This window comes from Oncorhynchus masou, chromosome 12, assembly GCF_036934945.1.
Source record: "Oncorhynchus masou masou isolate Uvic2021 chromosome 12, UVic_Omas_1.1, whole genome shotgun sequence".
Classification (NCBI taxonomy): Eukaryota; Metazoa; Chordata; class Actinopteri; order Salmoniformes; family Salmonidae; genus Oncorhynchus; species Oncorhynchus masou.
Window position 1 is genome coordinate 27,281,669 of NC_088223.1, and position 18,693 is coordinate 27,300,361.

Consider the following 18,693-nt stretch of genomic DNA (forward strand, 5'->3'; position numbering starts at 1 on the left):
ACCAATGCTGGCAAGATACAGTACCACTGCTGGTTGGATACAGTACCACTGCTGGACAGATACAGTACCACTGCTGGCTGGATACAGTAACACTGCTGGACAGATACAGTACCACTGCTGGACAGATACAATACCCCTGCTGGCCAGATACAGTACCATTACTGGGCAGATACAATACCACTGCTGGCTGGATACAGTACCACTGCTGGGCATATACAGCACCACTGCTGGCTGGATACAGTACCACTGCTGGTCGGATACAATACCACTGCTGGTTGGATACAGTACCACTGCTGGCTGTTATCGTACCACTGCTGGGCAGATACAATACCACTGCTGGCTGGATACAGTAACACTGCTGGACAGATACAGTACCACTGCTGGACAGATACAATACCACTGCTGGTCAGATACAGTACCACTACTGGGCAGATACAGTACCACTACTGGGCAGATACAATACCACTGCTGGCTGGATACAGTACCACTGCTGGGCAGATACAGCACCACTGCTGGCTGGATACAGTACCACTGCTGGACAGATACAATACCACTGCTGGTTGGATACAATACCACTGCTGGTTGGATACAGTACCACTGCTGGACAGATACAGTACCACTGCTGGCTGGATACAGTAACACTGCTGGACAGATACAGTACCACTGCTGGCCAGATACAGTACCACTACTGGGCAGATACAATACCACTGCTGGCTGGATACAGTACCACTGCTGGGCAGATACAGCACCACTGCTGGCTGGATACAGTACCACTGCTGGTCGGATACAATACCACTGCTGGTTGGATACAGTACCACTGCTGGACGGATACATTACTACTGCTGGCTGGATACAGTACCACTGCTGGACGGATACAGTACCACTGCTGGCCGTTATAGTACCACTGCTGGGCAGATACAATACCACTGCTGGACAGATACAGGACCACTGCTGGACAGATACAATACCACTGCTGGCCGTTACAGTACCACTGCTGGCTGGATACAGTACCACTGCTGGGCAGATACAATACCAATGCTGGCTGGATACAGTACCACTGCTGGACAGATACAATATCACTGCTGGCTGGATACAGTACCACTGCTGGACAGATACAGCACCACTGCTGGCCGTTAAAGTACCACTGCTGACTGGATACAGTACCAATGCTGGGCAGATACAGTACCACTTCTGGGCAGATACAGTACCACTACTGGGCAGATACAATACCACTACTGGCTGGATTGATGCGCAGATACAGTACCACTACTGGATGTATACAGTACCCCTGCTGGCCATACGCAGTACCACTGCTGGCCGTATTCAGTACCACTGCTGGCCGTATGCAGTACCACTACTGGCCGTATGCAGTACCACTGCAGGCCGTTGGCAGTACCACTAATGGCTGGATACAGTACCACCACTGGGCGTATTCAGTACCACTACTGGCCGTATACAGTACCACTGCTGGCCGTATGCAGAACCACTACTGGCCGTATACAGCACCACTGCTGGCCGTATTCAGTACCGCTGCTGGCCTTATGCAGTACCACTACTGGCCGTATACAGCACCACTGCTGGCCGTATTCAGAACCGCTGCTGGCCTTATGCAGTACCACTGCTGGCCGTATACAGTACCACTGCTGGTCGGATACAATACCACTGCTGGTTGGATACAGTACCACTGCTGGACGGATACATTACTACTGCTGGCTGGATACAGTACCACTGCTGGACGGATACAGTACCACTGCTGGCCGTTATAGTACCACTGCTGGGCAGATACAATACCACTGCTGGACAGATACAGTACCACTGCTGGACAGATACAATACCACTGCTGGCCAGATACAGTACCACTGCTGGACAGATACAGTACCACTGCTGGCTGGATACAGTAACACTGCTGGCCAAATTCAGTACCACTGCTGGTCGTGTACAGTACCACTGCTGGGCAGATACAGGACCACTACTGGCCGTATACAGTACCCCTGCTGGCCGTATACAGTACCACTGCTGGCCGTTACAGTACCACTGCTGGCTGGATACAGTACCACTGCTGGGCAGATACAATACCAATGCTGGCTGGATACAGTACCACTGCTGGACAGATACAATATCACTGCTGGCTGGATACAGTACCACTGCTGGACAGATACAGCACCACTGCTGGCCGTTAAAGTACCACTGCTGACTGGATACAGTACCAATGCTGGGCAGATACAGTACCACTTCTGGGCAGATACAGTACCACTACTGGGCAGATACAATACCACTACTGGCTGGATTGATGCGCAGATACAGTACCACTACTGGATGTATACAGTACCCCTGCTGGCCATATGCAGTACCACTGCTGGCCGTATTCAGTACCACTGCTGGCCAAAGTCAGTACCACTGCTGGTCGTGTACAGTACCACTGCTGGGCAGATACAGTACAACTACTGGCCGTATACAGTACCCCTGCTGGCCGTATGCAATACCACTGCTGGCCGTATGCAGTACCACTACTGGGCAGATACAATACCACTGCTGGCTGGATACAGTACCACTGCTGGCCGTTACAGTACCACTGCTGGCTGGATACAGTACCACTGCTGGGCAGATACAATACCAATGCTGGCTGGATACAGTACCACTGCTGGACAGATACAATATCACTGCTGGCTGGATACAGTACCACTGCTGGACAGATACAGCACCACTGCTGGCCGTTAAAGTACCAATGCTGACTGGATACAGTACCAATGCTGGGCAGATACAGTACCAATTCTGGGCAGATACAGTACCACTACTGGGCAGATACAATACCAATACTGGCTGGATTGCTGCGCAGATACAGTACCACTACTGGATGTATACAGAACCCCTGCTGGCCATATGCAGTACCACTGCTGGCCGTATTCAGTACCACTACTGGCCGTATGCAGTACCACTACTGGCCGTAGGCAGTACCACTACTGGCTGGATACAGTACCACCACTGGGCGTATTCAGTACCACTACTGGCCGTATACAGTACCACTGCTGGCCGTATGCAGTACCACTACTGGCCGTATACAGCACCACTGCTGGCCGTATTCAGTACCGCTGCTGGCCTTATGCAGTACCACTGCTGGCCGTATACAGTACCACTGCTGGCCGTATGCAGTACCACTGCTGGCCGTATGTAGTACCACTGCTGGCCGTAGGCAGTACCACTGCTGGCTGGATACAGTACCACCGCTGGGCAGATTCAATACCACTGCTGGCTGGATACAGTACCACTGCTGGCCAGATACAATACCACTGCTGGCTAGATACAGTACCACTGCTGACCGTTACAGTACCACTGCTGGATGGATACAGTACCACTGCTGGGCAGATACAGTACCACTGCTGGCTGGATTCAGTACCACTGCTGGACAGATACAATACCAATGCTGGCCAGATACAGTACCACTGCCGGACAGATACAATACCACGGCTGGCCGGATACAGTAACACTGCTGGCCGTATGCAGTACCACTGCTGGCCGTATACAGTACCACTGCTGGCCATATACAGTACCACTGCTGGGCAGATACAGTACCACTGCTGGTCCGATACAGTACCTCTGCTGGCCGGATACAGTACCACTGCTGGCCGTATGCAGTACCACTGCTGGCCATATGTAGTACCACTACTGGCCATATACAGCACCACTGCTGGCCGTATTCAGTATCGCTGCTGGCCTTATGCAGTACCACTGCTGGCCGTATACAGTACCACTGCTGGCCGTATGCAGTACCACTGCTGGCCGTATGTAGTACCACTGCTGGCCGTAGGCAGTACCACTGCTGGCTGGATACAGTACCACCGCTGGGCAGATTCAATACCACTGCTGGCTGGATACAGTACCACTGCTGGATGGATACAGTACCACTGCTGGGCAGATACAGTACCACTGCTGGCTGGATTCAGTACCACTGCTGGACAGATACAATACCAATGCTGGCCAGATACAGTACCACTGCCGGACAGATACAATACCACGGCTGGCCGGATACAGTAACACTGCTGGCCGTATGCAGTACCACTGCTGGCCGTATACAGTACCACTGCTGGCCATATACAGTACCACTGCTGGGCAGATACAGTACCACTGCTGGTCCGATACAGTACCTCTGCTGGCCGGATACAGTACCACAGCTGGGCAGATACAATACCACTGCTGGCTGGATACAGTACCACTGCTGGCCAGATACAATACCACTGCTGGCTGGATACAGTACCACTGCTGACCGTTACAGTACCACTGCTAGCTGGATACAGTACCACTGCTGGACATTACAGTACCACTGCTGGCTGGATTCAGTACCAATGCTGGGCAGATACAGTACCACTACTGGCCAGCTACAGTACCACTGCTGGACAGATACAATACCAATGCTGGCCAGATACAGTACCACTGCTGGACAGATACAGTACCACTGCTGAACAGATACAGTACAACTGCTGGCTGGATACAGTAACACTGCTGAACAGATACAGTACCATTGCTGGACAGATACAATACCACTGCTGGCCAGATACAGTACCACTACTGGGCAGATACAGTACCACTACTGGGCAGATACAATACCACTGCTGGCAGGATACAGTACCACTGCTTGGCAGATACAGCACCACTGCTGGCTGGATACAGTACCACTGCTGGTCGGATACAATACTACTGCTAGCTGGATACAGTACCACTGCTGGACGGATACATTACTACTGCTAGCTGGATACAGTACCGCTGCTGGACAGATACAATACCACTGCTGGCCAGATACAGTAACACTGCTGGACAGATACAGTACCACTGCTGGACAGATACAATACCACTGCTGGCCAGACACAGTACCACTGCTGGACAGATACAGTACCTCTACTGGCCGTATACAATACCACTGCTGGCCATATGCAGCGCCACTATCATCCACCCTGCTGCAAGGTCATAACATCACAAATTCAGTACCACTGCTGTTCGTGTACAGTACCACTGCTGGGCAGATACAGTACCACTACTGGCCGTATACAGTACCCCTGCTGGCCGTATACAGTACCACTGCTGTCCGTATGCAGTATCACTGCTGGACAGATACAGTACCAATGCTGGGCAGATACAGTACCCCTCCTGGCCTGATACAGTACCACTGCTGGGCAGATACAGTACCACTGCTGGCTGGATACAGTACCACTGCTGGCCGTTACAGTAACACTGCTAGCCACAGTAAAACTGCTGGCCATTACAGTAACACTGCTGTCCGTTACAGTAACACTGCTGGCCGTTACAGTAACACTGCTAGCCGTTACAGTAACACTGCTGGCCGTTACAGTAACACTGCTAGCCGTTACAGTAATACTGATGGCCGTTACAGTAACACTGCTGGCCGTTACAGTAACACTGCTGGCCTTTACAGTAACACTGCTAGCCATTACAGTAACACTGCTGGCCGTTACAGTAACACTGCTGGCCGTTACAGTAACATTGCTCGCCGTTACAGTAACACTGCTGGCCGTTACAGTAACACTGCTGGCCGTTACAGTGACACTGCTGGCCGTTACAGTAACACTACTAGCTGTTGCAGTAACACTGCTAGCCGTTACAGTAACACTGCTGGCCGTTACAGTAACACTGCTGGCCGTTACAGTAACACTGCTGGCCGTTACAGTGACACTGCTGGCCGTTACAGTGACACTGCTGGCCGTTACAGTAACACTACTAGCTGTTGCAGTAACACTGCTGGCCATTACAGTAACACTGCTGGCCGTTACAGTAACACTGCTAGCCGTTACAGTAAGACTGCTGGCCGTTACAGTAACACTGCTGGGCGTTACAATACCACTGTGTTACCGCTGGTAGCTCAACTAGTTTAACTATTGTATCATCCACCCTGCTGCAAGGTCATAACATCACCGTACAAGTGTCTCCTAACTGACACACACACACACACGCACACACATGCAAACTCACACACCACCATTAAGTGTAACTCTCTCTGCTGGCGTGGATAGAGTTATGTGCCGTTCATCGCTCCCCACCTGGTGGGTGTTAAAGACTGCCTTGGTATTATGGGATGTGGCAACTGGTCGCCATGAAGAAATATACCGTTTATTTACTGGTGCATCTGTTATTTTGCCGTTGCGCCGGGTGAATGGTCCACACAGATGGTCCAACCCGCAGCCCTCTTTACAAAACGTTAACGCAGTGTGTATGTGTGTGTTATCCCAGGCATCCACCAGCCCAGAAAGCTGCCTGTCTGTCGACGACTTCAGCGGCCAGAGAGAAAGATAGAGAGGGAGGGTGGACAGGAGAGAGGAAGGGAAGACAGGAGGGAAGGAGAGGAAAGGCGAGAGGAAGGGAGAGGGGGAGGGACAACAGGGGGAAGGGAGAGGGAGGGTGAACAGGACGTAGCTCATTGACCAGATGAGGATTAGCTGAGTGTCCTGGAGAGCAGTGGTCCTATAAAGCGTGGCAGCATGCCTTGAAGTGAGAGTGTGAGAGAGTGGCACGGCGCGGCAAAGTGTCTTAATTTAACAGCCTCTTCACACAGCAGCCAAGATCACTTCAGCTGAAAACTGCACAGTAGTGCACACTCCACCCTAGAATACCACAGTAGTGAACACTCCGCCCTATAGGAGTACATAGCCCACCCTAGATTACCACAGTAGTGCACACTCCACCCTAGATTACTATAGAAGTACACACACCACCCTAGATTACTGTAGTAGTGCACACTCCAGTCTAGATTACCACAGTAGTGCACACTCCACTCTAGTTTACAACAGTAGTGCACACTCCACTCTAGTTTACTACAGTAGTGCACACTCCAGCCTAAATTACTATAGTAGTGCACATTCCACCCTAGATTACTATAGTAGTGCACATTCCACCCTAGATTACTATAGTAGTGCACTCTCCTAGATTACTATAGTAGTGCACATTCCACCCTAGATTACTATAGTAGTGCACACTCTTAGATTACTATAGTAGTGCACATTCCACCCTAGATTACTATAGTAGTGCACACTCCAGCCTAGATTTACCACAGTAGTGCACACTCCTAGATTACTATAGTAGTGCACAGTCCACCCTTGATTACTATAGTAGTGCACACTCCAGCCTAGATTTACCACAGTAGTGCACTCTACCCTAGATTACCAATAGGGTCATACTGCATTTATTTTATTTTTTATATATATATATATATTTTACCCCCTTTTTCTCTCTCCAATTGGTAGTAGTTACAGTCTTGTCTCATCGCTGCAACTCCCGTACCTATTCAGGAGAGGCGAAGGTCGAGAGCAATGCGTCCTCCGAAACACAACCCAACCAAGCCGCACTGCTTCTTGACACAATGCCAATCCATCCAACCGCAACAATGTGTCGGAGGAAACACCGTACACCTGACGACCTGGTCAGCAGGAGTCGCTAGTGCGCGCCGCCCCCATGGACTCGAACCCAGAATCTCTGGTGGCACAGCTAGCACTGCGATGCAGTGCGTTAGACCACTGCGCCACCCGGGAGGCCCTTACAGCATTTATTTCAACTTTTATTCAGCCAGGAAAGTAGTTGAGAATAAATTCAATGTTACTATAGACCTGGTTATTTACTGCACATTTCATTCGGCATAGTGTACACTTCACCATAGTTTACAAACTCCACTACAACTACTGTCTATGGTGTCTTTACCTGCATTTACAAAGGCAGCCCAATTCTGATCTTTTAACCAAATATTTTCAAAAGAGCTGACCTGATTGGTCAAAAGAAAAATGAGTGAATAAAAAGATCAGAATTGTGCTGCCTGTGTGAACACAGTCTGTGTCTTTAACTAGGAATAAAAGTATAGTGTTCTCATGTTAATCTATTACTTGTTCTAAAAGGTGCCCCTAAGGCCCTGACCCTTTACATAGCATCCGTCCTACAGGGTCAATCAAATACAAAGTGATTCAAGAGGAAAATACTTATCCATAGAATGAGGGAGGGAAGATAAATTTTTTTAGTCTTTCATTTGGAGTAAAAAGCAGTAGTAATATCTCCAGTAGAAGGGGGTAATGATGAGATGGACAACGGTCTCCCTCGCTAGATGTATTCCCTCCATCCCTCCCTCCTCCTCACTTCATCGGTCCGTAGGTATTAAAAACCCATCTATTTTCCAGGCCTGTTGTCTGATGCATCACTAGGACGTATCTGCTCCTGGTCATTTGCTTGGAGTGCTGGGTAATTGATTGTACTGGGGAAGTTCTCCCCTAGAGCTCGCCTCGCCATGAAAGTCCCCCCACTCTGGGAGACAGTGATATATTACCATACCCTCCACACACACCATACAAACACATACCATCCCCCAGTGGAGATAGTGTGTGGTCAGACACCAGTGAAACACAGATGATGTTAAGCAAGCCAGTAAGCAAGCCAGCCAGCTTTCTGAAGTCTCTATGTCAGAGACCAGAGCTGGGGAAATGTGACTGTAGGGGCCTGAAATTACTTCTCCATATCAGCTCCATATCATACTCTCTAACATCACTAACTGGCCACACGCAGACATACACACGCATGTACGCACACACACATGCACCCGCACACAAAAACAAACACACACCCACTCCTTTGTGCCCAAACTCTGAACATGGAGCTAGTTACCTTTACAGAAAAACCACATGATGTCACGTGGAACTCATGTGAAAACATGTGTTTTTGGAACATTTCACGTGTTCACATGTGAAATTCCATAAGGGTATCTACAAGGCACAAGCTGAAGCATGGGCCTCCTGAGCCCGGTTCCCTCTGACTGAAGAGAGAATTTCCTCTAAAATACCATGGAAATACCAACAGAAGCAGTACCGCAAAATAAAGTGCTACCAAACCCACAGTACCTAGCTACCTGTACAATGTTTCTAATCACATAACCATCATCATCACTGTCTTCAATAGCACTCGAGTAAACAACACTACATTAGCATCCTAGCGCAGCTAATAGGAAGGACAGGGCACCTGCTGCGGTTAGGTATTAGCAACAACTGCTCCCCGGGCACTGATCACCTAGACGTTAATTAAGACCGCCACTGCACCTTTCTGATTAAGAGGGCGTCGGTTAAATGCGGAATACACATTTCGGTTGAATAAATTCCGTTGTGCAACTGACTAGGTATTATCCCCTTTTCACTACAGGATTGGAGTAAAGCTAAGGTACACAACCTCATCACAGCAACACATGGAGGAAGGGAATGGTTCCTTTGTTCTCTGCTCAGTGTGGGAGAACAACAGAATTAAATAAAAGACTATATACTGTACTTTATACAGTATCCCTATGGTAAGGGTGTCAAACTCATTCCATGGAGGTCCAAGTGTCTGCTGGTTTTTGTTTTTTCCTTTCAATTAAGACCAGGTGAAGGGAGTTCCTTACTAACCAGTCATCTTAATTCATCAACCAAGTACACGGAAGGAGAGAAAACCCGCAGCCACTCGGTCCTCCATGGAATGAGTTTGGCACGTGCTCTGTGGGGAGGCCAGACCAGACCAGGAGAAGGAGTGCAGAAGAATAGAGACCATCACGTTCTCTGTGACTCTATGGGGGAGAAATAGGAGAGAAAAAAACAAAAGAGGAGAGCAATGTCTTCTTTCCCTCAGGGCTAATGGAGCGTGAAGTGGACGTGAGCCCTAACTGCTGATGCAATCAAAGAGCGGCAATAACCTGTGAAACGTAAACTGTTCTTGTCGCTGACAATGGAATGGAGCAACATATGATCGCTATAACACACACACACACAAAAACACACACACACTCCAACGGCTAAATGTACTCAGTTCTTTAGTGGGTTGGTTGATGATGCATGCCACTCACATCAAGTGGTTGATTTCAAGGACAGTGCAGTTCTCATTTTTCGGACAGAAGTGTTACCTTCACAGCATGATCCACTAGTGGTTATCTTACCTTTATCATGTGCAACGCCTCTCATGTCTTCCTGTCAAACGTAATATTTAATACTTTGATCATTTAATTAAAAAGGAGACAGTGTACTATGTGTGGAACTGTCTTTTGAAACAGGCAGTGGAGGATACCCTTCTCAATAGGGGGGAATTGATATATGCCTTCAGAAAGTATTCATACTCCTTGACTTATTGTTGTGTTACAGCCTGAATTCAAAATGGATTCAATTGTTTTTTCTCTCAACCATCTACACACAATACCCTATAATTACAAAGTGAAAACATGTTTTTATAAAGCTTTGCTAACACAGAAATATCAAATTTACATACGTATTCACACCTCCGAGTCAATACTTTGTACAAGCACCTTTAGCAGAGATTACAGTTGTCTTTCTCTGTAAGTCTCTAAGAGCTTTCCACACCTGGATTGTGCAACATTTGACCATTATTATTTTCAAAATTCTTCAAGCTCTGTCAAATTGGTTGTTGATCACTGCTAGACAACCATTTTCAGGTCTTGACACATATTTTCAAGTAGATTTATGACCAAACTGTAACTTAGCCACTCACTGTCTTGTTGTTTTAGGTTATTATCCCGCTGAAAAGTGAATTTGTCTCCCACTGTCTGGTGGAAAGCAGACTGAACCAGCTTTTCCTCTAGGACTTTGCCTGAGCTTAGCTCCATTCCATTTCTTTTTTATCTCTCCAGTCCTTAATGATTACAAGCATACCAATAACACTATGCAGCCACCACTATGCTTGAAAATATGGAGAGTGGTACTCAGTAATGTGCTGTATTGGATTTGCCCCAAACAACACCTTGTATTCAGAACAAAACGTTAATTGCTTTGCGCCATTTTTTGCAATATTACTTTAATGCCTTGTTACAAACGGGTCGCATGTTTTGAAATATTTTTTTTAATTCTGTACAGGCTTCCTTCTTTTCACTCGGTCAACTAGATTAGTATTGTGAAGAAACGACAATGTTGAATGTAGCCATTAAACTCTGTAACTGTTTTAAAGTCACCATTGGTGTAACGATCGTCGTTGGAATGAGGTGAGGACCAAAGCGCAGCGTGGTATGTGTTCATGATGATATTTATTTAAACTCAGAACATTAAACACAATAACAAAGAGAAAGAAACGAAACCAAAATAGTTCTGTAAGGTGACAAAACAAACTAGACAGAAAATAAACACCCACGAAACACAAGTGGGAAAAGGCTACCTAAGTATGATTCTCAATCAGAGACAAGTAACAACACCTGCCTCTGATTGAGAACCATACCAGGCCAAACGCAAAAGCACAACATAGAAAACGGAACATAGACAACCCACCCAACTCACGCCCTGACCATACTAAAACAAAGACAAAACAAAGGAACTAAGGTCAGAACGTGACAATTGGCCTCAAAGTGAAATCCCTGAGCAGTTTCCCTCCTCTCTGGCAACTGAGTCAGGAATAATGCCTGTATCTTTGTAATGACTGAGTACATTGATACACCATCCAAAGTGTAATTAGTAACTTCACTATGCTCAAAGGGATAAACAGTTGAAGTCGGAAGTTTACATACACCTTAGCCAAATACATTTAAACTCAGGTTTTCACAGTTCCTGACATTTATTCCTAGTAAAAATTCCCTGTCTTACGTCAGTCAGGATCACCACTTTATTTTAAGAATGTGAAATGTCAGAATAATAGTAGAGATAATTATTTATTTCTGCTTTTATTTCTTTCATCACATTCCCAGTTGGTCAGAAGTTTACATACACTCAATTAGTATTTGGTAGCATTGCCTTTAAACTGTTTAACTTGGGTCAAACGTTTTGGGTAGCCTTCCACAAGTTTCCCACAATAATTTGGATGAATTTTGTCCCATTCCTCCTGACAGAGCTGGTGTAACTGAGTCAGGTTTGTTGGCCTCCTTGCTCGCACACACATTTTCAGTTCTGCCCACAAATTTTCTATGGGATTGAGGTCGGGTCTTTGTGAAGGCCACTCCAATACCTTGACCTTGTTGTCCTTAAGCCATTTTGCCACAACTTTGGAAGTATGCTTGGGGTCATTGTCCATTTGGAAGACCCATTTGTGACCAAGCTTTAACTTCCTGACTGATGACTTGAGATGTTGCTTCAATATATCTAAATAATTTTCCTGCCTCATGATGCCATCTATTTTGTGAAGTGCACCAGTCCCTCCTGCAGCAAAGCACCCCCACAACATGATGCTGCCACCCTGTGCTTCACGGTTGGGATGGTGTTCTTCTGCTTGCAAGCCTCCCCATTTTCCCTCCAAACATAACGATGGTCATTATGGCCAAACAGTTCTATTTTTGTTTCATCAGACCAGAGGACATTTCTCCAAAAAGTATGATCTTTGACCCCATGTGCAGTTGCAAACCGTAGTCTGGCTTTTTGTGGTGGTTTTGGAGCAGTGGCTTCTTCCTTGCTGAGCGGCCTTTCAGTTATGTCAACGTAGGACTTGTTTTACTGTGGATATAGATACTTTTGTACCTGTTTCCTCAAGCATCTTCACAAGGTCCTTCGCTGTTGTTCTGAGATTGTTTTGCACTTTTCGCACCAAAGTACGTTCATCTCTAGGAGACAGAATGCGTCTCCTTCCTGAGTGGTATGACGGATGCGTGGTCCCGTGGTGTTTAGACTTGCGTACTATTGTTTGTTCAGATGAAAGTGGTACCTTCAGGCGTTTGGAAATTGCTCCCAAGGATGAACCAGACTTGCGGAGGTCTACAATTTTTTTTCTGAGGTCTTGGCTGATTTGTTTTGATTTTCCCATGATGTCAATCAAAGAAGCACTGAGTTTAAAGGTAGGCCTTGAAATACATCCACAGATACACCTCCAATTGACTCAAATTATGTCAATTAGCCTATCAGAAGCTTCTAAAGCCATTACATAATTTTCTGGAATTTTCCAAGCTGTTTAAAGGCACAGTCAACTGCTTGCCTACGGAGCTGTGAGGGGAACGGCACCGCAGTACCTCCAGGCTCTGATCAGGCCCTACACCCAAACAAGGGCACTGCGTTCATCCACCTCTGGCCTGCTCGCCTTCCTACCACTGAGGAAGTACAGCTCCCGCTCAGCCCAGTCAAAACTGTTCGCTGCTCTGGCCCCCCAATGGTGAAACAAACTCCCTCACGATGCCAGGACAGCGGAGTCAATCACCACCTTCCGGAGACACCTGAAATCCCACCTCTTCAAGGAATACCTAGGATAGGATAAAGTAATCCTTCTCCCCCCCCCCCCTTAAATGATTTAGATGCACTATTGTAAAGTGGCTGTTCCACTGGATGTCAGAAGGTGAATTCACCAATTTGTAAGTCGCTCTGGATAAGAGCGTCTGCTAAATGACTTAAATGTAAATGTAAATGTAACTTAGTGTATGAAATTGTGATACAGTGAATGATAAGTGAAATAATCTTTCTGTAAACAATTGTTGGAAAAATGCGCAAAGTAGATGTCCTAACAGAAATTGCCAAAACTATAATTTGTTATCAAGAAATTTGTGGAGTGGTTGAAAAAGGAGTTTTCATGACTCCAACCTAAGTGTATGTAAACTTCCGACTTCAACTGTATATGTTTTACCCATCTACCAATAGGAACCCTTCTTTCCGAGAAATTGGAAAACCTCCTTTGCCTTTGTGGTTGAATCTGTGTTTGAAATTCCCTGCTTGACAGAGAGACCTTACAGATAATTGCATGTGTAGAGTAAAGAGATGAGCTTGTCATTCTAAAATCATGTTAAAGACAATTATTACACACACAGTGAGTCCATGCAACTTATTATGTGACTTGTTAAGCTGTTTTTTACTCCTGAATTTATTTAGGCTTGGGGTTGATTACTGAATATTGACTACAGTCAACTTTTCATTTTTAATTAATTTACAAACATTTCGAAAAAATATAATTTCACTTTGACATTATGGGGTATTGTGTGTAGCCCAGTGACAAAAAAAATCTAAATTGAATCCATTTTAAATTTAGGCAGTGACACAACAAAATTTGGCAAAAGTCAAGGGGTCTGAATACTTTCTGAACACACTGTATATATTGTAAATTACAATTCAAAAGTCACCATTCAAAATGAATGACTCACTCAACTCTTTTATGGAAAAAATAGTAATGGTTTCAAGGGTAACTCTGTCGATTATGTGTTTCAAAAGGCCTTCATGTTTTTTGGGAAGTATGTGCATCATGTTTATGTGCATCGTGTTTGAGAATTTGACCACCAAAGAAAATCACATTATCATTCACCTGCACTAGTTCCTCTCATCCATCCATCTTTCTCCTGGGAGAGTCCTATCGTCCTTTCTCACCAGCCAGTTCTGTACTTCAGACACAGACAGGCACAGACACTATAGGATCAACCTTCTTGAAGGGTACAGTGTGTGGATGCTGAGGGATTTCTGTCAGAGATCAAGGTAAGATGGAGAAATCAAACAAGTACTACTTTAATTTCAACAGACTTAGGAAAAGTTCTGCTGTTGCTGGAGTGCCAATCATCAGATACAGCATGTTGGATTTTACACACACACACACACACACACACACACACACACACACACACACACACACACACACACACACACACACACACACACACACACACACACACACACACACACACACACACACACACACACACACACACACACACTATATCATTAAAAGTGAGAAATGCGATCCACTTAAAAAGTTCAAAAGTGCAAGAGCAGAAAGCTGAAGGATTTAAAACCACTAAGACAGTGGTTCCCAAACTTTTTTTAGTCCCGTACCCCTTCAAACATTCAACCTCCAGCTCAGTACCCCCTCTAGCACCAGAGTCAGCGCACTCTCAAATGTTGTTTTTTGCCACCATTGTAAGCCTGCCACACACACACTATGCAATACATTTGTTAAACATAAGAAAGAGTGAGTCTTTGTCACAACCCGGTTCGTGGGAAGTTACAAAGAGCTCTTATAGGACCAGGGCACAAATAACAATATAATAATAATCAATCATTTTGCTCTTTATTTAACCATCTTACATATAAAACCTTATTTGTCTATTGAAAATGGTGAATAACTCACCACAGGTTAATGAGAAGGGTGTGTTTGAAAGGATGCACATAACTGCAATGTTGGGTTGTATTGGAGAGTCTGTCTTAAATCTTTCCACACAGTCTGTTCCTGCATTTAGTTTTCATGCTAGTGAGGACTGAGAATCCACTCTCACATAGGTACGTGGTTGCAAAGGGCATCAGTGTCTTACCAAACAATTTGCCAAGGCAGGATACTCTGACCGCAGCCCAATCCAGCAGTGGCTTCTGATTAAATTACATTTTCACAGAACCGCATGTTGCAATTTCGATGAGGCTCTCTTGTTCAGATATCGGTACGTGGTCTGGAGGCAGGTCATGAAAGGGATAATGAATCCAGTTGTTAGTGTCATCCATTTCAGGAAAGTACCTGTGTAATTGCATACCCAACTCACTCGGGTGCAACGCTATATCACATTTGACATTGTCCGTAAGCTTGATGTCATTTGCACACAAAAAATCATACAATGATGGAAAGACCTGTGTGTTGTCCTTGTTAATCCAGACAGAGAAGAGCTCTAACTTCTTAATCATAGCCTCAATTTTGTCCCGCACATTGAATATAGTTGTGGAGAGTCCCTGTAAAAAACATCACTCAGATAGGCCAGTCCTGTGAGAAACTCGTCTTCATGCCAACTTTAAGCTCGTCTCTCAATTTTAAAAAAGCGTTTAAATTCTTTGCCCCCTGATAACCAGCGAACTTGTGTATGTTGTAAAAGCATTACATGGTCGCTGCCCATATCATTGTATAGTACAGAAAATACACATATTTATGGGCCTTGCTTTAACAAAGTTAACCATTTTCACTGTAGTGTCCAAAACATCTTTCAATCTGTCATGCATTCCCTTGGCAGCAAGAGCCTCTCTGTGGATGCTGCAGTGAACCCAAGTGGTGTCGGGAGCAACTGCTTGCACGCGCGTTACCACTCCACTATGTCTCCCTGTCATGGATTTTGCACCATCAGTACAGATACCAACATGAACAGCAGCTATGTTTGGCAACATACAAAACGTTAGTGGAATTACCGCGAAAGAGTAGCGGTTAATGTGATTAGATGTTAATTATTTGACTAGGCTACCTGTTTGACATTGTGTTGTTATTTGGCTGAACACTAGATGGTTGAATTACATTTTTTGGCAGTGAAACGAGGCTACTCAGGTGGGACAAAAACCTCACCCAAATGTACCGCCCAGTTGGAAAATATAAATGAACTACTTGAATTTTATTTGTATCTATTTTTAATGTGAATGACCTTTTTATTTGACGTACCCCCGACATCATTGCGCATCCCGGTTTGGGAATACCTACACTAGGGGAATAGGATAATGTGGACGTGTGTAAGTGTGTGTGTGTGTGTGTGTGTGTGTGTGTGTGTGTGTGTGTGTGTGTGTGTGTGTGTGTGTGTGTGTGTGTGTGTGTGTGTGTGTGTGTGTGTGTGTGTGTGTGTGTGTGTGTGTGTGTGTGTGTGTGTGTGTGGGTGTGTGTGTGTGTGTGTAGGTGTGTAGGTGTGTTTAAATCATCTAAAGGATGGATAGGATGGTGTGTGTAGCATGTGACCTCTGATCAAGACTAGGAGTCCCTCGATTCCTGTTATTCCAAGAAACTTTCCTAGTGGCGTGGTTTGGGATTAGAGATGTGGGATTGAGACAAATTAACCAACACTGTTTGGACATTCCCATCAGTAGTAACAGTGTTGTGTGTGTGCGAATGTGCGTGTGTTTGTGTGTTTGTGTGAGAGAAAGACTCACACTCTTTGGACATGCCCACACCAAAGCACTTCTGGAGCCGGCAGTACTGACAGCGGTTCCTGGTCACCTTGTTGATGATGCAGTTCTTGTCCCGGTGACACGTGTACACCATGTTCTTCTGGATGGATCTACGGAAAAAACCCTGAGAGAGAGAGAGAGTTAGAGAGAACGAGAGATAGATAGAGAGAGAAAGAGTTAGAGAGAGAAAGAGTTAGAGAGAAAGAGAGAGAGAGAGAGAGAGAGAGAGAGAGAGAGAGAAGGGAGAGATCAGTCTATCTGGTAAAACATGGTTACACTGGATAAAAGGTTAAATACAATTAATAAATACAAATCTTCCTCGACTGCATTCAGCTCAGGATGTCATAGCAACAAGCATTTGTGGCATCTGTGTGTGTGTGAGTAATCAGAGGAAAGGGGAAGCGTTGTAGAGGATGTTAACATGGTGTGTTAAGTGATGTTCAGTGAATTGGTGTGACTTTCTGAGAACGCTGGTGTAACTGACTATAACAGAAGGAGAATGACCCCCCCTATGGTTTACGTCTACAGTATGTCCAAAAACAACTATGGTGTAACTGTCTTGTATTTGTTGCTTCAATAGAAGCATCATTTGCCTACCAACACAGTCAGAGCAGCGTGAGAGAGATGAGAGGAATTTGAGGGAAAACAGGAGGAATTCAAGTAGCTTCCTTAAAGATGTTTCAGTTGTTATTTATTTGTTGTGGCTCTGGGGTCCTTCTCAATGATCCTCCATCATCCAGGCCCTCTCAGGCGAGAGGGCCTCTGCCATTTGCCATAGGCTTCTGTGACAGATAGGACCTTGCGTTTTCATTAGGGGAGCAGAATGCATGATGGGTAACGGATTAGATGGCGTACGCACAGGGCTGAAACGGCTGATGCTGTAGCGTGTGTGTGTGTAGCAGCCCCATCTTGCTTTAGACTCAAACATCCGTCAACATACCAGTCCCGTCCCGCAGTGCCCACAACAACTAGCCAATCACGTCTGGGATTTCAACACCATGTGACCAGTCCAGGGACACCGCCCCTCGACTGGTATTATTCAGTTTCTTAATAGAGGCCTTTATTCTTGCCTGATCTACATGTGAGTGTTTGTGTGTGTGTGTGTGTGTGTGTGTGTGTGTGTGTGTGTGTGGCTGTGAGTCTGAGTGTCTGTGCGTGCACATGTGTGTCTTTATCCTAGCTGATCTGAGCAGAGTACCTTCTTATACATTACCTCTCTGTTCTACTATATAGATAACACACACACGCACAAACAGAAACAACGCGCAATGTATTCAGGTTGGGTGCAGAACCCAAGGCTAATGTAGTAATAATTCATTCAATCCCATCCCTGTGACCATGCAGGGCAGGATAAAAGTCCTGGAGCGGTGTGTGTGTGCGTGCATTGGTGTGTGTGTGCGTGCATCGGAGTATGTGTGCGTGCATGTGTGTGTGTGTGCCTCAGAGTCTTTGTGAAGTGATTTCTCAGCAGCCGCAGAAGCAGCAGCAGTCAACAGATGCTGTGACTTCTTCATCTCTGTGTTCCTCAAGGGAAGCACTATCACACACACACACCCCGATGCACCCAGACTTAATCATCACATCTGCTCTCTCTCGCTCTCTCTCCTCTTCCTCTCCCTCTCCACCTACCTTATTCTCTCTATCTATCTCTCTACTTACCTTATTCTCTCTCTCTCTCGTTTTCTACTTGCCTTATTCTCTCTCTCCCTCTCTCTCTCTACCTACCTGATTCTTTATCTCTCTCTCTTTCTACCTACCTGATTCTCACTCTCTCTCTACTTGCCTTATTCTCCCTCTCTCTCTCTCTCTCTCTCTCTCTCTCTCTACCTACCTGATTCTTTATCTCTCTCTCTCTACATACCTGATTCTCTCTCTTTCTCTCTACCTACAGTACCTC

The 18,693-nt window shown here is 45.8% G+C and overlaps 1 protein-coding gene across 1 annotated transcript in view; it reads right to left on the reverse strand.

Annotated features, from left to right (window-relative positions):
• Positions 1 to 18,693, reverse strand: part of LOC135549787 (retinoic acid receptor alpha-A-like) — a 133,700-nt gene that overhangs the window by 62,594 nt on the left and 52,413 nt on the right. The window contains exon 3 of the mRNA XM_064980083.1: positions 16,779 to 16,920. Within this exon, the coding sequence (XP_064836155.1) occupies positions 16,779 to 16,920 (142 nt within the window). The remainder of the gene's footprint in view (positions 1 to 16,778; positions 16,921 to 18,693) is intronic.